This window comes from Prunus mume, linkage group LG4 (genome assembly GCF_029339155.1).
Source record: "Prunus mume cultivar Tortuosa linkage group LG4, ASM2933915v1, whole genome shotgun sequence".
Classification (NCBI taxonomy): domain Eukaryota; kingdom Viridiplantae; phylum Streptophyta; class Magnoliopsida; order Rosales; family Rosaceae; genus Prunus; species Prunus mume.
In genome coordinates this window covers 18,038,111-18,059,094 of record NC_142701.1, presented here as the reverse complement: position 1 = coordinate 18,059,094, position 20,984 = coordinate 18,038,111, and the positions used below count along the sequence as shown (strand labels likewise).

Genomic DNA, 20,984 nt, shown 5'->3' with positions numbered 1-20,984 from the left:
CAAGAGATAACATGGCCCACAGTCAGTTTGGTGATACCAAAGGGATTTATGAGAGACCATTCTATCAGATGGCAATGCCAATGAATTTGTTAGGCCTGAGAGCAGTGGGAGTATGTTATGTGCTTGGGATATGGCTCGTGTGATTGGGCGATTTGGTAAGTAGTTTTCTTCCTACGGCCTCCTATGGTTGGAGCAATATCTAGAAAGCTCAGTTGGGATAAGAATTAGATGAAAAGGGTTGCTTCGAGGGAACCCAAAACCTCCAAGTTAGATAAGTTAAGGGTTTAGGAATATTATCTGCTATCCCAAAACCTTCAAACCACGTATAAAATCATGCTTGTTTTCCAGAAGAAGAGGATCAGTACTACTGAGGCCCCTTCTAATGCTTTTCATTTTGGTATAACTTTTAAACAGAGTTTCAGACCCAAGCTCAACTAAGTTCTTAACTCACATCCAATGTTGTTTATGTAAAACAGTTGTATTTGTATTTACATAAACAAAACTTGTCTTAGTTGTCTACATCTGATCAAATGGATCAACAAAACTTGTCTCCATCATGACTTACATTACAAAACTGGAAATCCATTGATCTCTTAAACAACCAACTTCCTCCACAGATGGAGAAAAATTTAGGACATATGTCACAGAACCTTAAAGCAAGAATCAAAAAGCGAGACTTGGGGAGAGCAACCAAATACCAAAGCAGCATAAAATTATACAATGATACCCAATCAGAAGGCGCAGGAATTTTAAAACCTGTCTTTTTCACTGAAACTTGGTAGCAGAAGATCATCACCAGTTTCTCCTTCTCAGTCTATGGATGTTGTGGTGTATCAAGACGATAGTATCGCGGCTTCAGCTAACGATGGAAGCGATCCTCTGCATGGTTCGTCCTTAACTCTTCTCTACAAAGACCTCCCTCGAATCATCAGTTGAATCAGCTTCTCCAGACCATATCCCTAGCACCAGACGGGCCCTCTCTTTGTTTTTGGTGTTTTTTTATAAAAAGGGAAGTGCCGCACGGCTATACTCGGGATATTTTTTTATTAAAAAAGAGTATAGCCGAGTGGCTATAACTGGGAATATTTTATTATAAAAAGAGTGTAGCCGACCGGCTATACTATTTTTACACGTGGCGAAACAGGCGCTAGGGGCCAGGGAGAAATTATAGAATGGTACTGTACTACCACGGGTGATACTCCCACTCAAAATATGCCATATGTAATTTTAAAAAAAATTAATTATTCTTTGTTACAGCTGGATTTAATTTTTATCCGCTGAAATAAATTAGAAAAATAAAAAACTTAAGAAAAAAGAAAAAAAAAGGAGAATATCCTAGCAACAGAAGGCACAGGAATTTTAAAACCTGTCTTTTTCACTAAAACTTGGTAGCAGAAGATCATCAGCAGTTTCTCCTTCTTAGTCTATGGATGTTGTGGTGTATCAAGACGATAATATCGCGGCTTTAGCTAACGATGGAAGCGATCCTCTGCATGGTTTGTCCTTAACTCCTCTACAAAGACCTCCCTTGAATCAGCATCTCCAGACCATATCCCGAATGCACGGCTATACTGTTTTTCACACATGGCGAAGGGGAGCTAGGCCAGAAGGGTCCTCTTTTTTTTTTAATAAAATAAATAGTATCGCAGAACGGCTATACTCGGTGTTTTTTTTTATAAAAAGCTTATAGCCGGTCGGCTATACTTGGGATATTTTTTTTTTATATAAAAAGAGTATAGCCGAACGGTTTTACTGAGGTCTTTTTCAAAAAAATATGTTTTATAAATATAATAGCCGCGCGGCTCTACTCTTTTTGACAGACGGGCCTTTTTTCCAATAAATCGTATAGCCGGGCGGCTCTACTCGGGGATTTTTTTTAATACAAAGGGTATAGCCGAACGGCTATATAATTTTTGACACGTGGCGAAGCGGGCGATGGGCAGATGGTATTTTTTATTTATAGATAGTATAGCCGCACGGCTATACTCGGATTTTTTATATATAATAAATAGATTATGGCCGCGCGGCTATATTAACGTAGAAAGCCTGGTCGGTTACATGAATGAACCCTTGTCCTCCAAAGCAAATACCGTGCCCTCAAAATTTCAACCACAACAATTGCTTGCTTCGAAGCTTTATATGGTTTAACCAAGTTACAGAATTTCCTGATTTTCAAGCTGAAATGCGCCCTTAATTCCGCCCGTACTATTTGCTGTGCACTTGCATGAATCAATGGAGATGGCATTTGTTTGTTCCAACACAAACAGAGCACTCCTCTGCATCTCCAGCAATATGGCTGAAGCAAAGATTTTCTACGAACCCAACACACAGTTGGGCTTACTTCTTCTTCTGCTTCAAACTCAGAAGCCGATAACATTCCATATAAAATAGCAATCAACGTAAGCTGACCCATTTTTGTTACGCTTGTTCATTCTGGTTCTTCATTGTTTTTCTTGGAAAGATATTGTCTTTCTTACATTGTTCTCTGTTCTGGTTGTCAAAGACAAATCTTGATGTATCCTTTTATTTTGGGTTTCTGTAAGAGAGAGGTTTAGGCTCAGAACGATGCCGTTGAATATAGTACATGATGGTAATGGATTGCCCCGAATCATACTCACGGAGCCAACTGGGTCTTCAGCAGAGGTTGGATGGTTTCAATAAATTATTATGTTCTCTCTGTTTTGCTGCCCCTGCACTCGTAATTTTCCTTGTTAATTTTGGCAGATTATAGATATGATAGCCTAAAGTTGAAATTTTTATCATTGGTCCATGATATAGATGTAAAAGGGGTGTCAAATTAATGACAAGAGTATTTTAATTGGGGTGTTTATCAGATATTCTCAGTTTTCTTCTCTGCAAAGTGTGGTGACCAACTGTTTGATATCGAATGGTTTGCAGGTGCTTCTGTATGGTGGGCAGGTTGTTTCGTGGAAGAACAAAAGACGAGAAGAACTGCTCTTTATGAGTAGCAAGGTATACAAACAACTCAAAATTTCTTCACAAATATGTTTGTTTGAGACTGTTTCAATTTAAGGACTAAAGTAGCCCTTGTAAAAGTTAATTTCATAGCCAAAGCAACAACTCTAACCATTCCTTTTGTTCCTGTGCAGGCTATTTGGAAACCACCTAAAGCCATCAGGGGAGGCATACCTGTCTGCTTTCCACAGGTTGGACAGTGAGAAACTACTACAAGCATGTTAAGATTCTGTTCTTGTTCTGATTGAGCATTCTGTATACTGCTTCTTGCAGCTTGGAAATCTTGGTTCACTGGAGCAGCACGGATTCACAAGGAACAGATTGTGGTCACTAGATAATGACCCCTCACCTTTGCCTCCAACTAACAATCAGTCATCAGTGGATTTGATCTTGAAGTCTGCTGAAGAGGATCTGAAGACCTGGCCACATAGGTATGCTCTCAGAACCCTGATCATTTAATTAGATATGATTTACGCAGAAATGCATCATCACTTGTCTAATCATGTGAATCCTTTTTCTGGTGGATTGTTTAAGCTTTGAGTTGTGGCTTCGTATTTCTCTCAGTGCTGGCAAGCTCACTTTGATTCCCCGCGTTAGAAATACGGATAGCAAGGTGTTCTCCTTTACCTTTGCTCTGAGTAACTACTTGTCTGTATCAGATATTAGGTGAGCCTTGTAAAAATAGAAGTTATTGCTTAACTACCTTTGTAGGTCTAAGATTGAATTTTGCAAGGTTCCTCAAAGTACTGTTCATGTTATAAAAAAACATACTTGTTTGTTGAGTCTGTATTTTATTAGTAGCTGAGCTTGGAGGAAATTGCATGTTATGCTTTTCAGAGAGGTTGCATGATGCTGTTTAATCTGCAGTGAAGTGCGTTTGAGGGCTTGGAGACACTTGATTATTTCAACAATCTGGCGCGTAGAGAAAGGTTCACGGAGCAGGCAGATGCTATTACCTTTGATGGCGAGGTTCCTCTATTTTCTTTTGTTTTAATTCTAAAAGCAGCATATTTATGAATTGGTGGCAACTCAATAAGTTATGTGTTTCTGTTTTCTCAAGTTTTTGTTCCTCTTCAGGTCAACAGAGTGTATTTGGACACCCCAACTAAGATAGCCATGATAGACCATGAGAAGAAGAGAACGTTTGTTCTGCGGAAGGATGGCATGCCAGATGCAGGTTCTTATGAATCTTTTATAATTGTTATAAATTATTACTTTTCCGTTTTGTTGAAATGATAGTTTCTCACTTGTATGCTGGAAAATCGTGTGATTTGCAGTTGTCTGGAACCCTTGGGACGAAAAGACCAAGACTCTCCCTGATTTGGGGGTTGAGGGACTACAAAACCATGTTATGTGTAGATTCTGCAGCCATCGAAACCCCAATTGTAGCCAACAACTAAAGACACGTAGCCACTACTTAATGACTTCCAAGTCCCAACTACTTAAACTGGATCTCTTTTGCTTTATCAATGACCTTTTTCAACTGAAATATGCTTAAATATAGAGCTCAAATAGATTTGGGGGACATAAGTTTCTAATCCTTCTCTTTTGGAAACTCACTTTCTCTTTTGCAGCACTCAAATCTTCCTTTTTCTTTATAGTTTATTAGAATCGAACATGTCAATTTTGGGCTAACTTCAAACCACATATAAAATCATGCTTGTTTTTCCAGAAGAAGAGGATCAGTACTACTGAGGCCCTTTCTAATGCTTTTCATTTTGGTATAACTTTTAAACAGAGTTTCAGACCCAAGCTCAACTAAGTTCTTAACTCACATCCAATGTTGTTTATATAAAACAGTTGTATTTGTATTTACATAAACAAAACTTGTCTTAGTTGTCTACATCTGATCAAATGGATCAACAAAACTTGTCTCCATCATGACTTACATTACAAAACTGGAAATCCATTGATCTCTTAAACAACCAACTTCCTCCACAGATGGAGAAAAATTTAGGACATATGTCACAGAACCTTAAAGCAAGAATCAAAAAGCAAGACTTGGGGAGAGCAACCAAATACCAAAGCAGCATAAAATTATACAATGATACCCAATCAGAAGGCGCAGGAATTTTAAAACCTGTCTTTTTCACTGAAACTTGGTAGCAGAAGATCATCACCAGTTTCTCCTTCTCAGTCTATGGATGTTGTGGTGTATCAAGACGATAGTATCGCGGCTTCAGCTAACGATGGAAGCGATCCTCTGCATGGTTCGTCCTTAACTCTTCTCTACAAAGACCTCCCTCGAATCATCAGTTGAATCAGCTTCTCCAGACCATATCCCTAGCACCAGACGGGCCCTCTCTTTGTTTTTGGTGTTTTTTTATAAAAAGGGAAGCGCCGAACGGCTATACTCGGGATATTTTTTTATTAAAAAAGAGTATAGCCGAGTGGCTATAACTGGGAATATTTTATTATAAAAAGAGTGTAGCCGACCGGCTATACTATTTTTACACGTGGCGAAACAGGCGCTAGTGGCCAGGGAGAAATTATAGAATGGTCTGTACTACCACGGGTGATACTCCCACTCAAAATATGCCATATGTAATTTTAAAAAAAATTAATTATTCTTTGTTATGGATTTAATTTTTATCCGCTGAAATAAATTAGAAAAATAAAAAACTTAAGAAAAAAGAAAAAAAAGGAGAATATCCTAGCAACAGAACCCAACCCTTACCCCCACACCACCCCTCTGTCGTCTTCTTCTGACTGCCATCAACAATCATTAGTCACACAAGTAAGAGAGCCAAATCCCCATAGCCTAATAAATTTTTGCAACAAGGAAACTTCATCTTCATTGTCAATGAATCTTAATATCTGATGGAGTTTATTAGATCCAATATAATACCCAACACAATCAACCCTTTCCATATCAATTTCATGCTGGTCCATTTGTAGCCTGTTTGTTATAGACCTACCTCCCATCCCAACCTTCTTCACATATGCTAGTGAGACCTTCATCAATGATAACAATACATATGGATCTTGGGGTAGTCACCAAAAGGTTGAGTTGAAGAACGGCAACAGAGAGAGAGAGAGAGATAAAAGAGAGGGAGGGGGTGGCGACCAGAGGCGTGTTGGGGTGGGCTGTGGCTATCCTTTTTTTTTTTTTTTCCATTGTTTATTTTCTTAATTTTATTTTAGATGGTAAAAATTAGGTTAATGTCCAGTTGTAAAATAAAGTTTGAGTTGTTAAAAAATAAAGACACATGGCATATTTTGAGTAGGAGTATCACCAGCTGACGTGGTGATACGTTACTACTCTATAATTTCTCGAGGCAAGGCGGGGTCCTTAATAGTATAGCCGTCCGGCTATGCTACAGTTTTATATTAAAAATCGTATAACCGAGCGGCTATACGATTTCTGACACATGGCGAAATGGGAGCAAGGCGCAGGCGAGTCCTCTTTTTATTTATATATATATAGTATTGCCGCACGGCTATATTGGGATTTTTTTTATATAATAAAAATAGTATGACCGCACGGCTATACGAATGAACCGTTGTCCTCCAAAGCAAATACCATGCCCTCAAAATTTAAACCACAACAATTGCTTGCTTCGAAGCTTTATATGGTTTAACCAAGTTACAGAATCTCCTGATTTTCAAGGTGAAATGCGCCCTTAATTCCGCCGTACTGTTTGCTGTGCACTTGCATGAATCAATGGAGCTGGCATTTGTTTGTTCCAACACAAACAGAGCACTCCTCTGCATCTCCAGCAAAATGGCTCAAGCAGTGACTGATCCTATCATTCAAAACATCCTACAGCCAGAGACCTTATATCAGAACAAAAGCACAGTAGAATATGGTTGAAACGCATATTGCACATAGAGCAAACAAAGTTGAGCAAGCAAAGAGAAATATATCAAGCACAATCGCCCTTAATTTAGTGGACATGTTTTTAAAACCAGGATAAATACATTCAACCATCAATTTAAGCATCAACATAACTTTAGCCAAAGCTTCGGGAAATTATGTGACGACACCGTTTGATGCATAGGCAAAGAATCAAATTAAGGAAATTCCATCGTCATACCAGCGGATGGAGGCCAAGAGGTGACGTTACTGTTGGCGAGTCTTCCTATTGTAATTTATATTTATTTTCTATTGTAATTTGATTTATTTTCTATTTTATTTAGGGTTGTACTTCTCTATAAATACCTATATATTTGAGAATAATAATAAGAAGAGTCAAAATAAGCCAATATGAGTGTATCTTAGCATAATTGAATATTTGTCCTACTTTGTTTGACAGTTACCTTATAGTTAATAGTATACCACAGGAATTGAATGCAACATGAATTGATGGTTCCGCCAACTCCTAATCATAAGCACTTTTGCAATGTTAAGAAAAAAAAACCCCAAAATCTCAATCTTTGATTAGCTTTCTTAGCATGAGATTTGATTCCTTGCGGCGTGAACCTGGGTCGACGATGATGACGCCTTCTCTGTCACCAACCCCATTTGGATTTTGTCCGAATCCCCGATTTCGCTTGACAAGGAGCTTTGATTGTGGAATAAAACAGAGTAAACAACAGTCCCCCAATGCCCCAAACAACGAAAAACAAAATGTATAAACACAGAAGATGATGCAGATTTGGAAGAAAAATGGAGGGCTTCGAGCTTTCTACCTTTCAGCAGTAAATTGAGGGCAGATGGGTAGCGACCTAATCGACATGATTGGGGCTCTGAGCTTCAACGGTCCAGTTGGAGGCGATCATTGGTATACAGGTTTTCTTTAAAATGGATGGGGAAAAAATAAAAATTAAACCCGTATAGCCGTTCGGCTATACTATTTAAAAAAGAGTATAGCCGTTCGGCTTTACAGTTGATATGGTAGCTGCAGCGTCGTTTCACCCCAAACTTGAGAGCGGATTTCTTGGACCTGGAGATCCGCTCCGCTTAGCCCACAGAGCCCAGCCCGATTATTATTGGACTCGAAGAAATAAAAGGTGCCCACGTTTTTAAACGGTATAGCCGGTCGGCTCTACTATTTATTTTTTATAAATAAAATTATAGCCGCGCGGCTATACGATATGTTAATGGTACCTACGGTGTCTCGTTTCATCCCAAAATTGAGAGCGGATTTCCTGGACCTGGAGATCCGCTTAGCCCAAAGAGTCCAGCCCGATTATTATTGGGCTCGTAGAAATAAAGAAATAATAGGTGCACATAAAAAAAACCACGTTTTCTTTAATTAGAAAAAAAAAAAAATTAAGAGAGAGAAAGTTTTCTAAAAATAAAAATAAAAATAAATTCATATCTCTGATTTAGTGAGTTATTTTTTTGGTTGCTGTAATCTTATTTAGTTGGTTGGTTGCTGGCTGATATTAATATTTGAATATGATGAAGTCTCACCAAATAACTCATTATTGATTGATTCTAACAAACTTTTGCTTGGTAGTTGTTATGTTTCTTTCACTGTCACCGGCCAATGTTCATTTACGCATTTGACCCTTATAATATTGCCTAGCTAGCAGTTTAGCACAAATATATCCTTAATGTTATTATATTTCCTATTTTCTTTATCTCAACTTATTTTTCTGTGTATTTCATGGATCATGTAAAACATGACTAATATGATTCTTTAATAGAAAACGACGCCTAATTTGTATAATCTCTTGTCGTTGTTTTATCATTAAAATAATTTATTAAGAAAAAGAAAAACACACACACAAGAGGAATCCTTAAACCCACTCTTAACAAAATGATTTAGAGGAAATCCAAAATTCCATGTCGGTATCAGAAACAGAAAGTGTCACTTCTCTTTCTTCTTCTTTTTTCTTTTGTTGAGAAAGGAAGTGTTACTTCTTTTGAATAAATAAAACAGAACAAATGTTGGCTTTGAAATCATTATCGCAATCGTTACCTTGCTATTGCTTGCAGCATCCTCCTTTTTTGACTTCTTTTGCAGCCTATTTTTAGTATTATTATTTTGGGAATTGCTTTTATTACATAATATTTGGCCGATGCAGGATTATCACAGTGGTTGTGTCCCTCCTCTTATCCACCCAGAATCGAAACACCAGGTCTCTTTCCTCCCAATGTAACACCCAAAAAAAAAATATTATATTCAGCATTTTGTATCCAAAAACTATTATGAAAAAGAAGAAAATAAAAAGGGATTTGTTTGTAGCGAAAATATTCTATCCCAACATCACACGCAACGCAACTAGGAAAAACACTTCCCAACTTTACGACAACGAACTTTAAAAAAGAGAAGGAAAATCCGACCTCCCATTTGCAAGAGCCCAGTCAGTGCTAAATCAACTATTATGTCTCTTCTTCTTCTGGTCTCTGTCTGAATTTGCAAAGCTTTTAGCTTTTAGCTTTGAGCTTTAAGCAAGCAGCTTAATTTTGCCTTTAGCTTGCAATTGCATACAACTTACCAGTTTCGTGCCACTCCAAAGTGCGGAGGTTCAAGTGGATCTGGTTCTGATTTTCACGTGACAGAAATGATGAGAGAGAGCTTGAGCTCTCTCCTTCTTCTCTCTCTCTCTCTAGCTACTTAAGCTTTGCTTGAGCCCTAAACACCCAACATTTTGCCTTTGAGAGCTGAAAGTTTTAATGCAAGAGCAGCTAATTAATTGATTAATTCATGAAACGGAAGGCAGGTCCGCAGAAAGCACAGCACAAATGGAAGAGGAAGCTGTTCGTTGCGCTTTTGATGGGCTTTTGCTTCGGGACGTTGGTGTTGCTGATGCACACTCAGTACAGTCGGATTATGACACTCGCTTCGTTGCATTCTCAGCTCACTCAACCCCCCAAGATCGCCTTCTTGTTCATCGCTCGCAATCGCCTTCCCTTGGACCTGCTTTGGGATGTTTTCTTTCAGGTAATTGCTACTTTTGTTTTTATCTAATTTCGTGATTAAGAGTTGTAGTTAATCATATAGATAATTGATTGTTGGAAATTTATGTGAAAGATGCATTTTTGTTTATGTTTTTGTTTGCAGGGAGGGGAGAGTAGGTTTTCAATTTATGTTCACTCTAGGCCTGGGTTTCTGTTCAACAAGGCCACCACCAGATCGGTTTTTTTCTTGAATCGTCAAGTCAATGATAGTATACAGGTGGGACTTCCTATTTCCTTACATGAATTCTCAATTTGGAAATACAACATGTCATCTGTGTTTGTGTGCTCATTATAGTATGCTGGAAAGGTTTGATTTTCTACTGATAGGTATGCCTTATGAATATCTGGAAGATGAAAATTCTTATTGAAAACTTCAAAGGGTCAAGTGAGAGAGTTAATGTACATTGCTAATTGAGTGAATTTTACTTTTATTTTATGTATATTTAAGGATTGAGTTGAACTCTATGCATGAAGATGATTTCTTTTCGTATCTTTATCCGGATTATTATATTTATTTCATGTGTTCTATACCAGGTAGATTGGGGAGAAGCAAGCATGATTGAGGCTGAGCGTATATTACTGAAGCATGCACTTGAGGATCCTCTTAATCAACGCTTTGCCTTTCTTTCTGATAGGTGAGATTAGCTTGATCGTTTCCCCCTTAGGTTTCAGTGACATAAATTAAGTTCTGAACTTCTGATAGTTTCTTTTTCGGCAATCAATAGAACTTCTGTTTTTTGTGTCATCTAACAATATTTCAGTTACTTAATCTCTTTTCAGCTGCATTCCTCTTTACAGTTTCAGCTATATATATGACTACATCATGTCAACAAGAACCAGCTTTGTAGACAGGTGAATAGAACAACTCAAATATGTATTAATATGCATGTTTGAAGGAATCAGTTGTCTGTAGTATGCAGTCATTAGTCGGTATCTGCATTCTATATCGTTACAGACTAATTTATTTCCCATCATTATGATTTTCATCAATCGAGGCCACTTGGGTTCATCTTCAGAGTTCATACATATTATTATTAATATGGATCACAATGTGACTCTATTTCAAGCATGGATCATTTTATGTTATCACTAAATGTTTTGTGAACTATGTTCTACAATGTTATACATATGTGTCTTTCTTATGATGATCAATTTAAAAGTATATTTTAACTATTAACTTTTGGAGCAGCTTTGCCGATACGAAAGAGGGCCGCTATAATCCCAGAATGAATCCTGTTATTCCTGTTCATAACTGGAGAAAAGGATCTCAGGTACAGGTTCAGTATGATGGATTAATTGCCTCTTGAGTTTCAGTGCAACACTGAAAAGGAAACCTATTAATATGCCTTTTATTTTCTGCTGTGTGACTTTTCTGCCGATCATCTTATTCTTTTCTTTTGCTTTTTCTCATTGCAGTGGGTTGTTTTGACCAGGAAGCATGCTGAGGTTGTAGTGAAAGACAATACAGTCTTTCCTATGTTCCAACAGCATTGCAAGGTAATTTTTCATTACATTGTTATCTGACCATTGCATGGATAAATGTTGCAGTTACAGCCTTTTTGGTTATTCCTGTAACTTGGTATCTTTGTGAGAGAATCCATATATTGCATATAAGGAATACAGATATTGCAGAAGGATGGCCGCTTTTATCAACTAGAAAAAATTGGCATATTGTAATTGTTGAACTTTATTTACTAAAACACTTCAACTAAATTCACATATACTGTTGTACCTAAAACTGGAAAGGAAAGCTTTACTCCTTGCAATGAGTAGCTGGCATATTAGTTCCTTATTTTGCACAGGATTCTTAATAATTATTAAGTACCTTTTTCGGTTTTTACCAGTTGACACAGTACTCTATTTATTTTTCTTTGTGATATTGTGAAGTTCTTTTATATATATAAATTTTGGTTAGTTTTGGTTTTTTCTCTCTCATATTTTACATGTTCTATGTGTGGCAATGACGCAGACGAAGTCGCTACCTGAGTTTTGGCGGGATCGTCCCATTGTAAGTACTCCTGTTCATCTTTTAAACCTTTACTTCAACTACCACATCAGCTTTCCAATCAAAGCAGTCTATCACCAATACTAACAATCTGTTGAAATATCAAATCCATTTTCCTGTCCTATTTCTTATTCATTTGAGGGCTCTGATGTAAATTTGCTGACACAGTTTTCAAGAGGTGAAGTTTGATTTTGTATTCTGATTGCAGCCTGCTGATACATCCAAGGAGCACAATTGTATACCAGACGAGCATTATGTTCAGACATTACTGGCTGTAAGATAAATTCATTTCTAACTATTGCAATCCTTGTTTATGGGATCTGGACAGAAACCTGGACTTGTTTCTTTATTAGAAGAATTATGGTTCATTGATTTTTACCTGAACAATATTGGTCAAATAGGAAGAAGGTATTCATAGGCATTAGGCAGATTGAGGCTTCAATTGAATAAATTTATGTGGGAATCCATTCAGATTTTTTTTTTCTTCCTCCTCCCCCTCCCTTTTTGTTTTGGAAAGCTAAAACAGCAGTGGAAGCTTTTACGTTGCCATAATAGTTTAGCTCTCTAAGAAAGCTGTATTTTAAATTTCAGCAAGAAGGCCTCGAAGGAGAAATCACGCGTAGATCACTGACGCACTCATCATGGGATTTATCATCCTCTAAAGACCGTGAACGCCGTGGATGGCACCCTGTGACTTACAAATATTCAGATGCTACTCATGTGCTTATTAAATCTATAAAGGTATGTATATATTTGATGTGGCAGCAAGCTATCTATTAGAAATCATATAGTAAAGGTTGGATCAACTATACATTGATGGATCTCATTCCTAATGCCACCAAAATATAGGCAAAGACTCAAAATGATGGAAACGACATGGTTGTCCAACAAAGTTCTCTTGATGTTTTATGAAATTAGACTATTTCACTTCTATCATTCTAATATGTTTCAACCTGAGGATTCACTGATATGAGACTAATGGAATCCAAATGTTTTCTTTCTTATACAAGCATCGAACCCATTAAACCCATACAATGGTTTAAATATACATCTTTAATATTCGTAGAGATTTTTCTGGACTGTTATTTGAACTTAATAATAGCTTTTAGCATCAAACCCATTAAACCCGCCCATGCAATGGTTTAAATGTACATCTTTGATATCCGTAGAGATTTTTCTGGACTGTTATTTGAATTTTAATAATAGCTTTGGAGACTGATTTGGAAAGTTAAGTTACACAGGTTATCAGATTCAATTAATGTAGCAATGTTCCTGTTGAAGCTAGAAAAGCATGAAAACAATTTCGATGATTTTTTTAATTTTTTTTTCAGGAGATAGATAATGTCTACTATGAGACTGAATACCGGAGAGAATGGTGTAGTACCAAGGGCAAACCATCCAAATGCTTTCTTTTTGCACGAAAATTTACCCGGCCTGCTGCTCTCAGGCTTCTTAACACAGTACGTTTCAGAATTCAATATGTAGATCAGCACTATGTTCAGGATTTTGCCTATACTCATATTTATTAACACATGGTTATGCATGTTTTTCTATTTGACAGACTGCACTGGAACTCAAACGGAGCAACGATTAAAGTCTAACTCTGGTAAAGTTTGTTTTTAGCTAATCCTGCTAGTCTTGATACATAATAGAAAATAGTAATTCGATTTGCAATGAGCGGAATAAAAGAAAAAGGAGGTTGTGTAAATTTTGTCGGGGAGGGGGAGGTGGGGAAGGAGAGGGACAAGGGTGTTGTACTGTGGTATGTATTCTTTTTAGAACAAAACAAAAAAGGAAAAAAGAATTACATAGAATAAAAATGCAACTATTGCTTTCTATTTCTCCTCTGCTATAGGAGAAAAACTTAGTTGCAACGGGGATAACATTGTTTTGCTATCCTTCACCAATAATGCTATGTCATGTAGAAGTGTTATCATGTGTGTCATAGAATTATTGGCCGAAAATGACAAAATAGTGTTATACCCGTTTCATAGAAGTCTTTCTCCTGCTCCTTATAGGGTTTGGGTATTTAAGTTCTTTATCTCCCGGAGAGCTGCATGTTACGGCATGTTGCCGAAAGATGGACAAACTGTGCCAGTTCACAACTTGAATTTCGACCCTTGGATTTAGACTTGGGCCTTAAATCTGTGATCTCTAATTTTGCCAATACAATAGAGACGCTATAACTAATTTTTTATTTTAATTTATATAAGTGGTATTTTACACTAAATTAATCTAGCATACTTCGAGGGAGATTCGAACCTTGGTGCAAAGGAATGGACTCATTATCCTAACCAACTCGCCTCAAACCAAACAAACAAAAAGGAAAGGGTTAATGATCTAAATGGTCCCTCAATTATCGCTAAATTATCATTTTGGTCCACTAACTAAAATTTTCAATTCAAACGTCCTTAAACTTTTTATAATGTACTAAAATCGTCCTTCCGTCAAAGTCTGTGTATTATTCCGTTAAATATACTCACTTAAAAATACGGGTTTGTCCCTCGATTTAACGGAATAATACACAGACTTTGACGGAAGGACGATTTTGGTACATTATAAAAAGTTTAAGGATGTTTGAATTGAAAATTTTAGTTGGTGAACCAAAATAATAATCGCGCGATAGTTGGAGGACCATTTAGATCATTAACCCAAAAGGAAAAGTAGAAAAGATTTGGGCTTTGTATAACAGAGAAAGAAAAGTTCAGGGTATGGGTAGCCTCAAATTCTTTCTTTTCATGGTTTATATGGTGGGTCCACGCTGAACACGTATTGCCGGTCATTGAGTGAGTGAAAAGTATTCATTCTACCTCAAAGAATAATGAATGAAATGGATATTGGGATTGGGTCTCTTGTGTGCATGTTAGTTGTCCTTGTTTGCCAACCGAAACCATCAATGAAAACCAATACAATTATTAATGGTTTCATTTCATCCACTTTGACTCAGAAGAAGACGAATTTGTTGAGTTGTCGGTGTCCAATTACTTGATAACCCATCCATCATATATCATATATCATATATCATATAACCAGACACGTAAATGAACTTTAGATTTTGAAAGTGCAAGCAAATGCAGATGTCCTCCACTTATCGGCACACAAAAAAGTTCCCCCTATAATAATCCATGCATATACCATGACGATTGTGGCACGAACAAGGCATGGGCATGTGGCACTATATCTCCCAATAGCACTGCCCCCCCTTTTCCGACTCATAGCACCAGAAAAGACCTTTTTGACTTTGTCATCATCATAACTCAGACTACATGTTCATCAGAAAAAGTAATTCAAACTTTTAAATTATAGGGTGGTTGGGTCTTGTTGGGAGGAATAAAGAACTATTGTGAACAAAATCGTTAGTTCCTTCCTTTCATTACGAATTTATAAGTTGATTCTAACGGTTGTTGATGCATTTTCGAATCATGATTTTAACACGAATTTATAAAACGGTGTGAATCATTAATTAATATATTTTATATATTTATGATTTGATTCTGACCGTTGATGCGTTGTGAACAAATCATTTTAGGATAAATTTGTTTTCGAGTGAAAGGTGGGAGATTCTATGTGGTCCTATCCTATCCTACCCATGTATTCTAGAATTTCAGATTATAGGTAGTTACAAGTTACAACGTAAGGTTTTTCTTGCCCAGGCGGCGCTGTATGGGTGTTCCACGTAGCACATATTCTTATTTTAACCGTAAAAGAGCATTTGGTCGGTGGAACTGGAGCCTATGATGTTTACACGTGGCAATGTCGGCACACTATCGACTATGGGCCTATATAGGTGTACTAACCTCAATCTACGGACGGAATCGAAGGGCAAGCCCACATTACTTAAAGTGCAGAGGCCCACGAAAATTCCACACGCTTTGAATAAGAATATTATACTTTAACTTTTATGAGATAAAACTTCTGGAAAAAACCCAACCAATTATTTATCCAGCAAAAAAGAAAAAAGAAACATAAAACAAGTTTTTGAAAACAATGGACCGTAAAGAATATTATAATCCAGGACACAACAAAATTTGAAGAATCGCAGCATAAATTTTCCACGGAGTTCTGGAAGGCACGTAACTCGTTGATAACCTCTTTTCCTTTTTCTAAAGGAGATTTTCCTTGTAATTTGATTGCCCTTGTTTGAAAGCGATAGACAAGAATTCAAAAGATCTTGTGTTCTGGCTTAATTCAGGGTTTAGGATTTGGAAGTCAACAACCTCACATATATAATTACTTTTAAAATATTATATATTTTTTATTGAATCTTGAATCCTACTTAACTAATGAAAATTAGGACCAGCCATCACTACTTTATCCCCGGGGAAAAGCAAGAAACAGAACAAAAACAGAGAGATAAGATTAGGGCTTTTCGTTTTTTTGTTTTGTTTTCGGACCCATGTCACTTTGAGATCGTATCGTATGGATTGATTCCTTCAACTTGGAAGGATGAGATGATGTGTAAATTTGAGCAATTAAGAAATTAAGGTCGTAATTTGTAATTTATTTTCGATTCATAAACTAAAATATCATTAGTGATAATCATAAAACAAAAATATTAGTATACATGTGTATTCGTGAACCATTATGAGTAATTCATATTAGATAAAAATAATGTAACACATGCATGGAAAATACAAGCATATGCAACGTAAACCTCCGACGTCAAAACCTTGTATTCATGAACTTTAAATTTATTACCATGATAGCTTGTATTATATATGTCCAAGTGGTAAAACTACGTACACATGCACATCCGTTTAATTGATCATGTGCACCTGTAAGTTTTCTTGAACCCTAATATTTCAAAGATATATATTTTTTTTTGGAAAGATAATTTTTTGGGGGTCAAAGATAGAGAAATTTTATTAAATGCGAATAGAACAGTTAACATCCTTGATTAGGCAGTTAAATAGCTATTCATGATAAACAATATCCCAACTGTTCCTATCACCAATACGAAAAACATGGGCTGCCACCAAATGTGCAGCTTAATTACAATTCTGCGGAGCATCCAAAAACTCCACCCTGTGAAACTGTTGAATCAGACATATAACATCAAAAAGAATTGCATTAAACAATTCGAAACAATTTGTTTTCCTTTGATGGCGATATTAAGCGCGTGACTTTCTCCATTGCAGCGACAATTGTATTGGAGGATGAAGCGTCAAATCCAGAAAACTATATATAATTCACGTTTTTGATGTTACCGTTGAGGTTGAGGCCCGTCTGTAATGGATAATTTGAGAAAGAATTTCATTTATCTTAATTTCTTTCCTTTTTAAAGAAACATCATACGGTTGATTTAGTTTATTATTTTGTTTGAAAAAGTTACCAAGATGTCTAATGAAACTTCCACCTCACCTTCGTGGTCACTTTTCATTCGTCTTATAAAATGGACGACCCTATATTCACTGAGCCACTCATCATCTCAACTTAAAACAGCAAGTTTTGGATTTCCTTCACACCCAATCGAAGTCATCACAGATTCTTTCCCAGATTATTCTTTGATTCTCCGTTCTGAAAAAAGAAAACCCTACCATCCATTTCTCTATATAAACCCACCATCGCTCTTCTCCCTTTCTTCACAGCACCCAAAAACCAAAACCTAAAACCTCTTCACAAGTTACCCTTCTGTCTTTCTCATACACATTCAGTCAATGGCTCCAAGTTTGACTAAAGCTGCCAACGGCGACACTAACCTCGACGACGGCTCTAAGCCCTCGTCATGTCCTTTCACGCTCGAGAAGTCCAACTTCAAGGCAAACGGCCATGTCATTCTCTCCGACGTGCCGGAAAACATAACACTCATCCCATCACCCTACAGCACCGCCGGCTGCTTCGTGGGCTTTGATGTCGCTGAGCCCAGCAGCCGCCACGTGGTCCCCGTTGGCCAACTGAAGGACATCCGCTTCATGAGCATCTTCCGGTTCAAAGTCTGGTGGACTACCCACTGGGTCGGATCCAACGGCCGGGACCTAGAGAACGAGACCCAGATCGTCATCCTCGAAAGCTCCGACACCGGTAGGCCCTACGTCGTCGTTCTCCCCCTTCTAGAAGGCTCCTTCCGCGCCTGCATCCAGCCCGGCAACGCCGACTTTCTCGACATCTGCGTCGAGAGTGGGTCCACCCGAGAAGTCTCCAAGGCCTTCCAGAGCGTGCTCTATTTGCACGCCGGTGATGATCCGTTTGCCCTAGTCAAAGAGGCGGTCAAAGTGGCGAGGGACCATTTGGGAACTTTTCAACTTTTGGAGGACAAGACCCCACCTGGGATCGTGGACAAGTTCGGTTGGTGCACATGGGACGCATTCTATCTTACTGTACACCCTCACGGCGTCATAGACGGTGTGAGGAAGCTGGTGGAAGGTGGGTGTCCACCAGGGCTCGTGCTGCTCGACGATGGGTGGCAGTCCATTGGTCACGATTCTGATCCCATCACCAAAGAAGGCATGAACCAAGCGGTTGCCGGCGAGCAAATGCCGTGCAGGCTCCTGAAGTTTGAAGAAAATTACAAGTTCAGGGACTACGTGAGTCCCAATGGGGGTGCCTCTGGTAAAGGCATGGGTGCCTTTATCAAGGACCTCAAGGAGGAGTTCAAGAGCGTTGATTACGTGTACGTGTGGCATGCGCTGTGTGGGTACTGGGGCGGGGTCAGGCCCAATGTTCCCGGAATGCCCGACGCTGTGGTGGTGGAGCCCACATTGTCTCCGGGCCTACAGAAGACAATGGAAGATCTGGCCGTGGATAAGATCGTGGCCACTGGTGTGGGGCTGGTCCCACCCGAGGTCGTCGATCAGATGTACGAAGGGCTCCACTCGCACTTGAAGTCCGTTGGGATCGACGGCGTCAAGGTGGACGTAATCCACGTAAGTCGTTATTTTTCTTCAATTTTTAATTCAATTGGTTGCTAATTGTTAGTTGGATTTTGGTCGGTGTTGGCGTTGAATTGTCACGTTCAAACTGCTAGGTGTCATTATTTTTGGATGCGAAAGAGAGAGAGAGACTATTTAACTTATGTTAACTGACTTTGACCTGTTTGGTCGGCACGCTATATCTACTTTTCTTTTCCTCCCAACTTTTTCATTTTTGTAAGAATTTCCTTTTTTTATTTTCATATTTACACAAAATAATCAATCTTTATTATATTTATTTTAATATTTACGCTGCAAACAGTTGCTCGAAATGCTTTGTGAGAATTATGGCGGGAGGGTGAAGCTGGCGAAGGCATATTTCGATGCTCTTTCATCTTCAGTGAGGAAGCACTTCAATGGCAACGGGGTCATTGCCAGCATGGAGCACTGCAACGACTTCATGTTCCTTGGCAACCGAAGCCATCACTCTTGGCCGTGTCGGTATGTTTTTGCAATTAAAATTTTCATTTTGTTCTAACTCACTCCTAATTTTAATAAACAGAAATTAATCATTTTGCAAAATTTATGTTATCAGGTGATGATTTCTGGTGCACCGATCCATCTGGTGACCCCAACGGTACGTTTTGGCTTCAAGGGTGTCACATGGTGCACTGTGCTTACAACAGCTTGTGGATGGGCAATTTTATACACCCGGATTGGGATATGTTCCAATCGACCCACCCCTGCGCTGCCTTCCACGCCGCCTCTAGGGCCATCTCCGGTGGCCCTATTTATGTTAGCGATGCCGTTGGAAAGCACAACTTTGATGTGCTTAGGACCTTGGTGTTGCCCGATGGCTCAATTCTCCGGTGCGAGTACTATGCACTACCAACTCGTGATTGCCTCTTTGAGGACCCTCTCCATGATGGCAACACCATGCTCAAAATATGGAACCTTAATAAGGTAACCTATCTTATATTCTTGTATTGTCAAACTGTGAATTTGAATCATCGATTATGTTATTTGGGTCTTAAGCTAACAATACTTTTGGTATGTATGGAACAGTTCAGTGGAGTTCTTGGGGCATTCAACTGCCAAGGAGGAGGGTGGAGCCGCGAAACCCGGCGCAACCAATGTGCTGCTAAATTCTCCCACAGGCTGACCGCCAAGCTCAACCCGAAGGACATCCAGTGGAAGAGTGGCAAGAGCCCAATTTCCATTGAAGGAGTGCAAGAGTTTGCCTTGTACTATCACCAAGCCAAGAAGCTTGTCCTGTCCAAGCCCAACGAGGATGTTGAACTGTCACTGGACCCCTTCAACTTTGAGCTCATATTTGTCTCTCCGGTGACTGTTTTGGGTGCTAAAAAGTCTGTCCAATTTGCCCCCATCGGCTTAGTGAACATGCTCAACACCGGCGGTGCCATCCAGTCCTTTGTTTTCAATGAGGACGAGAGCTCTGTTCAAGTTGGAGTTAAGGGCACTGGAGAGCTGAGGGTTTTTGCTTCTGAGAAACCAACAAGTTGCAGGATTGATGGCAACGACGTTACTTTTGAGTACAAGCAGAGTATGGTCATAATCCAAGTGCCATGGCCTGCTTCTTCCACCTTATCTACTGTGGAGTACAAATTCTAAATATAGATTCTAGACCAGTTGTTTTTTTTTCTTTTCTCATGAGGACCAAGTCTCTTTTGTGTCTGCAACTTTAATTAGGACCAAGGGACTTGGTATACTCAAGCACTGTTGGCTAATTAATGACTACTTAATGATTTCAAGTAATACAAACTATTGAGCTTTTCATTATATATAAGCTTATAAGATTCGCTCTGTTTTTATTTTTTATTTTTGGGTTGTAATTTTCATGTTCTTAGTTTTCCTCTCAATTGTATTTGAGTTGCCCAGTTTGTAGATGGATTTGGGAGATGTAGAACTCCTTTGTGGTGTAACTCTCCACCTTATTTCACCATATGAATTGATTTGCTGCAAACACTTTTGATCTTCTTTTTTGCTACCAAATGAACTGTTTGAAACATTGTGCTTAACCAAGTAGACAAGACACTAATAAATTTCAGTAACTGCATTCAAAGTGCAAAGGGATTTGTAACTCAGTTGGTTAAGAGCATTGAACCTTGCATCCGAGGTCGTAAGTCTGATTCCCCTCTCCCTCAAAATGGTTTTGTATTCACACCAAAAAAATTGCATTCACAGAGTCACAAGTGCAGGGGATAATACAGAGCTTTTCCATGTTGCAAGTTTAATGCTTTTGCTCCTTTAGAAAATAATCTTGATTGTCCAGAGTCATGTT

At 38.4% G+C, this 20,984-nt stretch overlaps 4 protein-coding genes across 5 annotated transcripts; 3 read left to right on the top strand and 1 right to left on the bottom strand.

The window, feature by feature from the left end:
- The first annotated feature begins 2,167 nt into the window (after window positions 1–2,167).
- Window positions 2,168–4,473, top strand: LOC103330163 (putative glucose-6-phosphate 1-epimerase). 2 transcript variants are annotated; one of them, XM_089050551.1, is made up of 9 exons: window positions 2,168–2,399; window positions 2,544–2,643; window positions 2,899–2,973; window positions 3,111–3,167; window positions 3,250–3,407; window positions 3,541–3,642; window positions 3,814–3,945; window positions 4,054–4,153; window positions 4,254–4,473. In XM_089050551.1, the coding sequence occupies exons 2-7, from the start codon at window positions 2,566–2,568 to the stop codon at window positions 3,824–3,826; spliced, it is 483 nt and encodes a 160-aa protein (XP_088906677.1). In that variant the 5' UTR covers window positions 2,168–2,399; window positions 2,544–2,565; the 3' UTR covers window positions 3,827–3,945; window positions 4,054–4,153; window positions 4,254–4,473. The 2 variants fall into 2 exon arrangements, with proteins under 2 accessions (XP_088906677.1, XP_088906676.1); XM_089050550.1 differs by having other exon boundaries at window positions 2,169–2,399; window positions 3,511–3,642.
- A 1,878-nt stretch (window positions 4,474–6,351) lies between these two features.
- LOC148918058 (sirohydrochlorin ferrochelatase, chloroplastic-like) lies at window positions 6,352–7,698 on the bottom strand. Its single transcript, XM_089050484.1, has 4 exons — window positions 7,654–7,698; window positions 7,363–7,604; window positions 7,256–7,298; window positions 6,352–6,739 (listed from the first exon to the last, which is right to left on the bottom strand). The coding sequence occupies exons 1-4, from the start codon at window positions 7,696–7,698 to the stop codon at window positions 6,638–6,640; spliced, it is 432 nt and encodes a 143-aa protein (XP_088906610.1). The 3' UTR covers window positions 6,352–6,637.
- A 1,462-nt stretch (window positions 7,699–9,160) lies between these two features.
- LOC103329816 (Core-2/I-branching beta-1,6-N-acetylglucosaminyltransferase family protein) lies at window positions 9,161–13,672 on the top strand. The gene is made up of 11 exons (XM_008232337.3): window positions 9,161–9,812; window positions 9,933–10,046; window positions 10,364–10,464; window positions 10,610–10,681; window positions 11,019–11,100; window positions 11,246–11,326; window positions 11,799–11,837; window positions 12,043–12,108; window positions 12,426–12,575; window positions 13,166–13,294; window positions 13,396–13,672. The coding sequence occupies exons 1-11, from the start codon at window positions 9,576–9,578 to the stop codon at window positions 13,426–13,428; spliced, it is 1,104 nt and encodes a 367-aa protein (XP_008230559.2). The 5' UTR covers window positions 9,161–9,575; the 3' UTR covers window positions 13,429–13,672.
- Window positions 13,673–17,260: 3,588 nt separating this feature from the next.
- Window positions 17,261–20,489, top strand: LOC103329815 (Raffinose synthase family protein). The gene is given in 5 exon segments (XM_008232336.2): window positions 17,261–18,697; window positions 19,005–19,154; window positions 19,156–19,183; window positions 19,278–19,645; window positions 19,748–20,489. Coding segments are annotated over 5 exon segments (2,319 nt in total). The 5' UTR covers window positions 17,261–17,491; the 3' UTR covers window positions 20,315–20,489.
- Window positions 20,490–20,984: the final 495 nt, after the last annotated feature.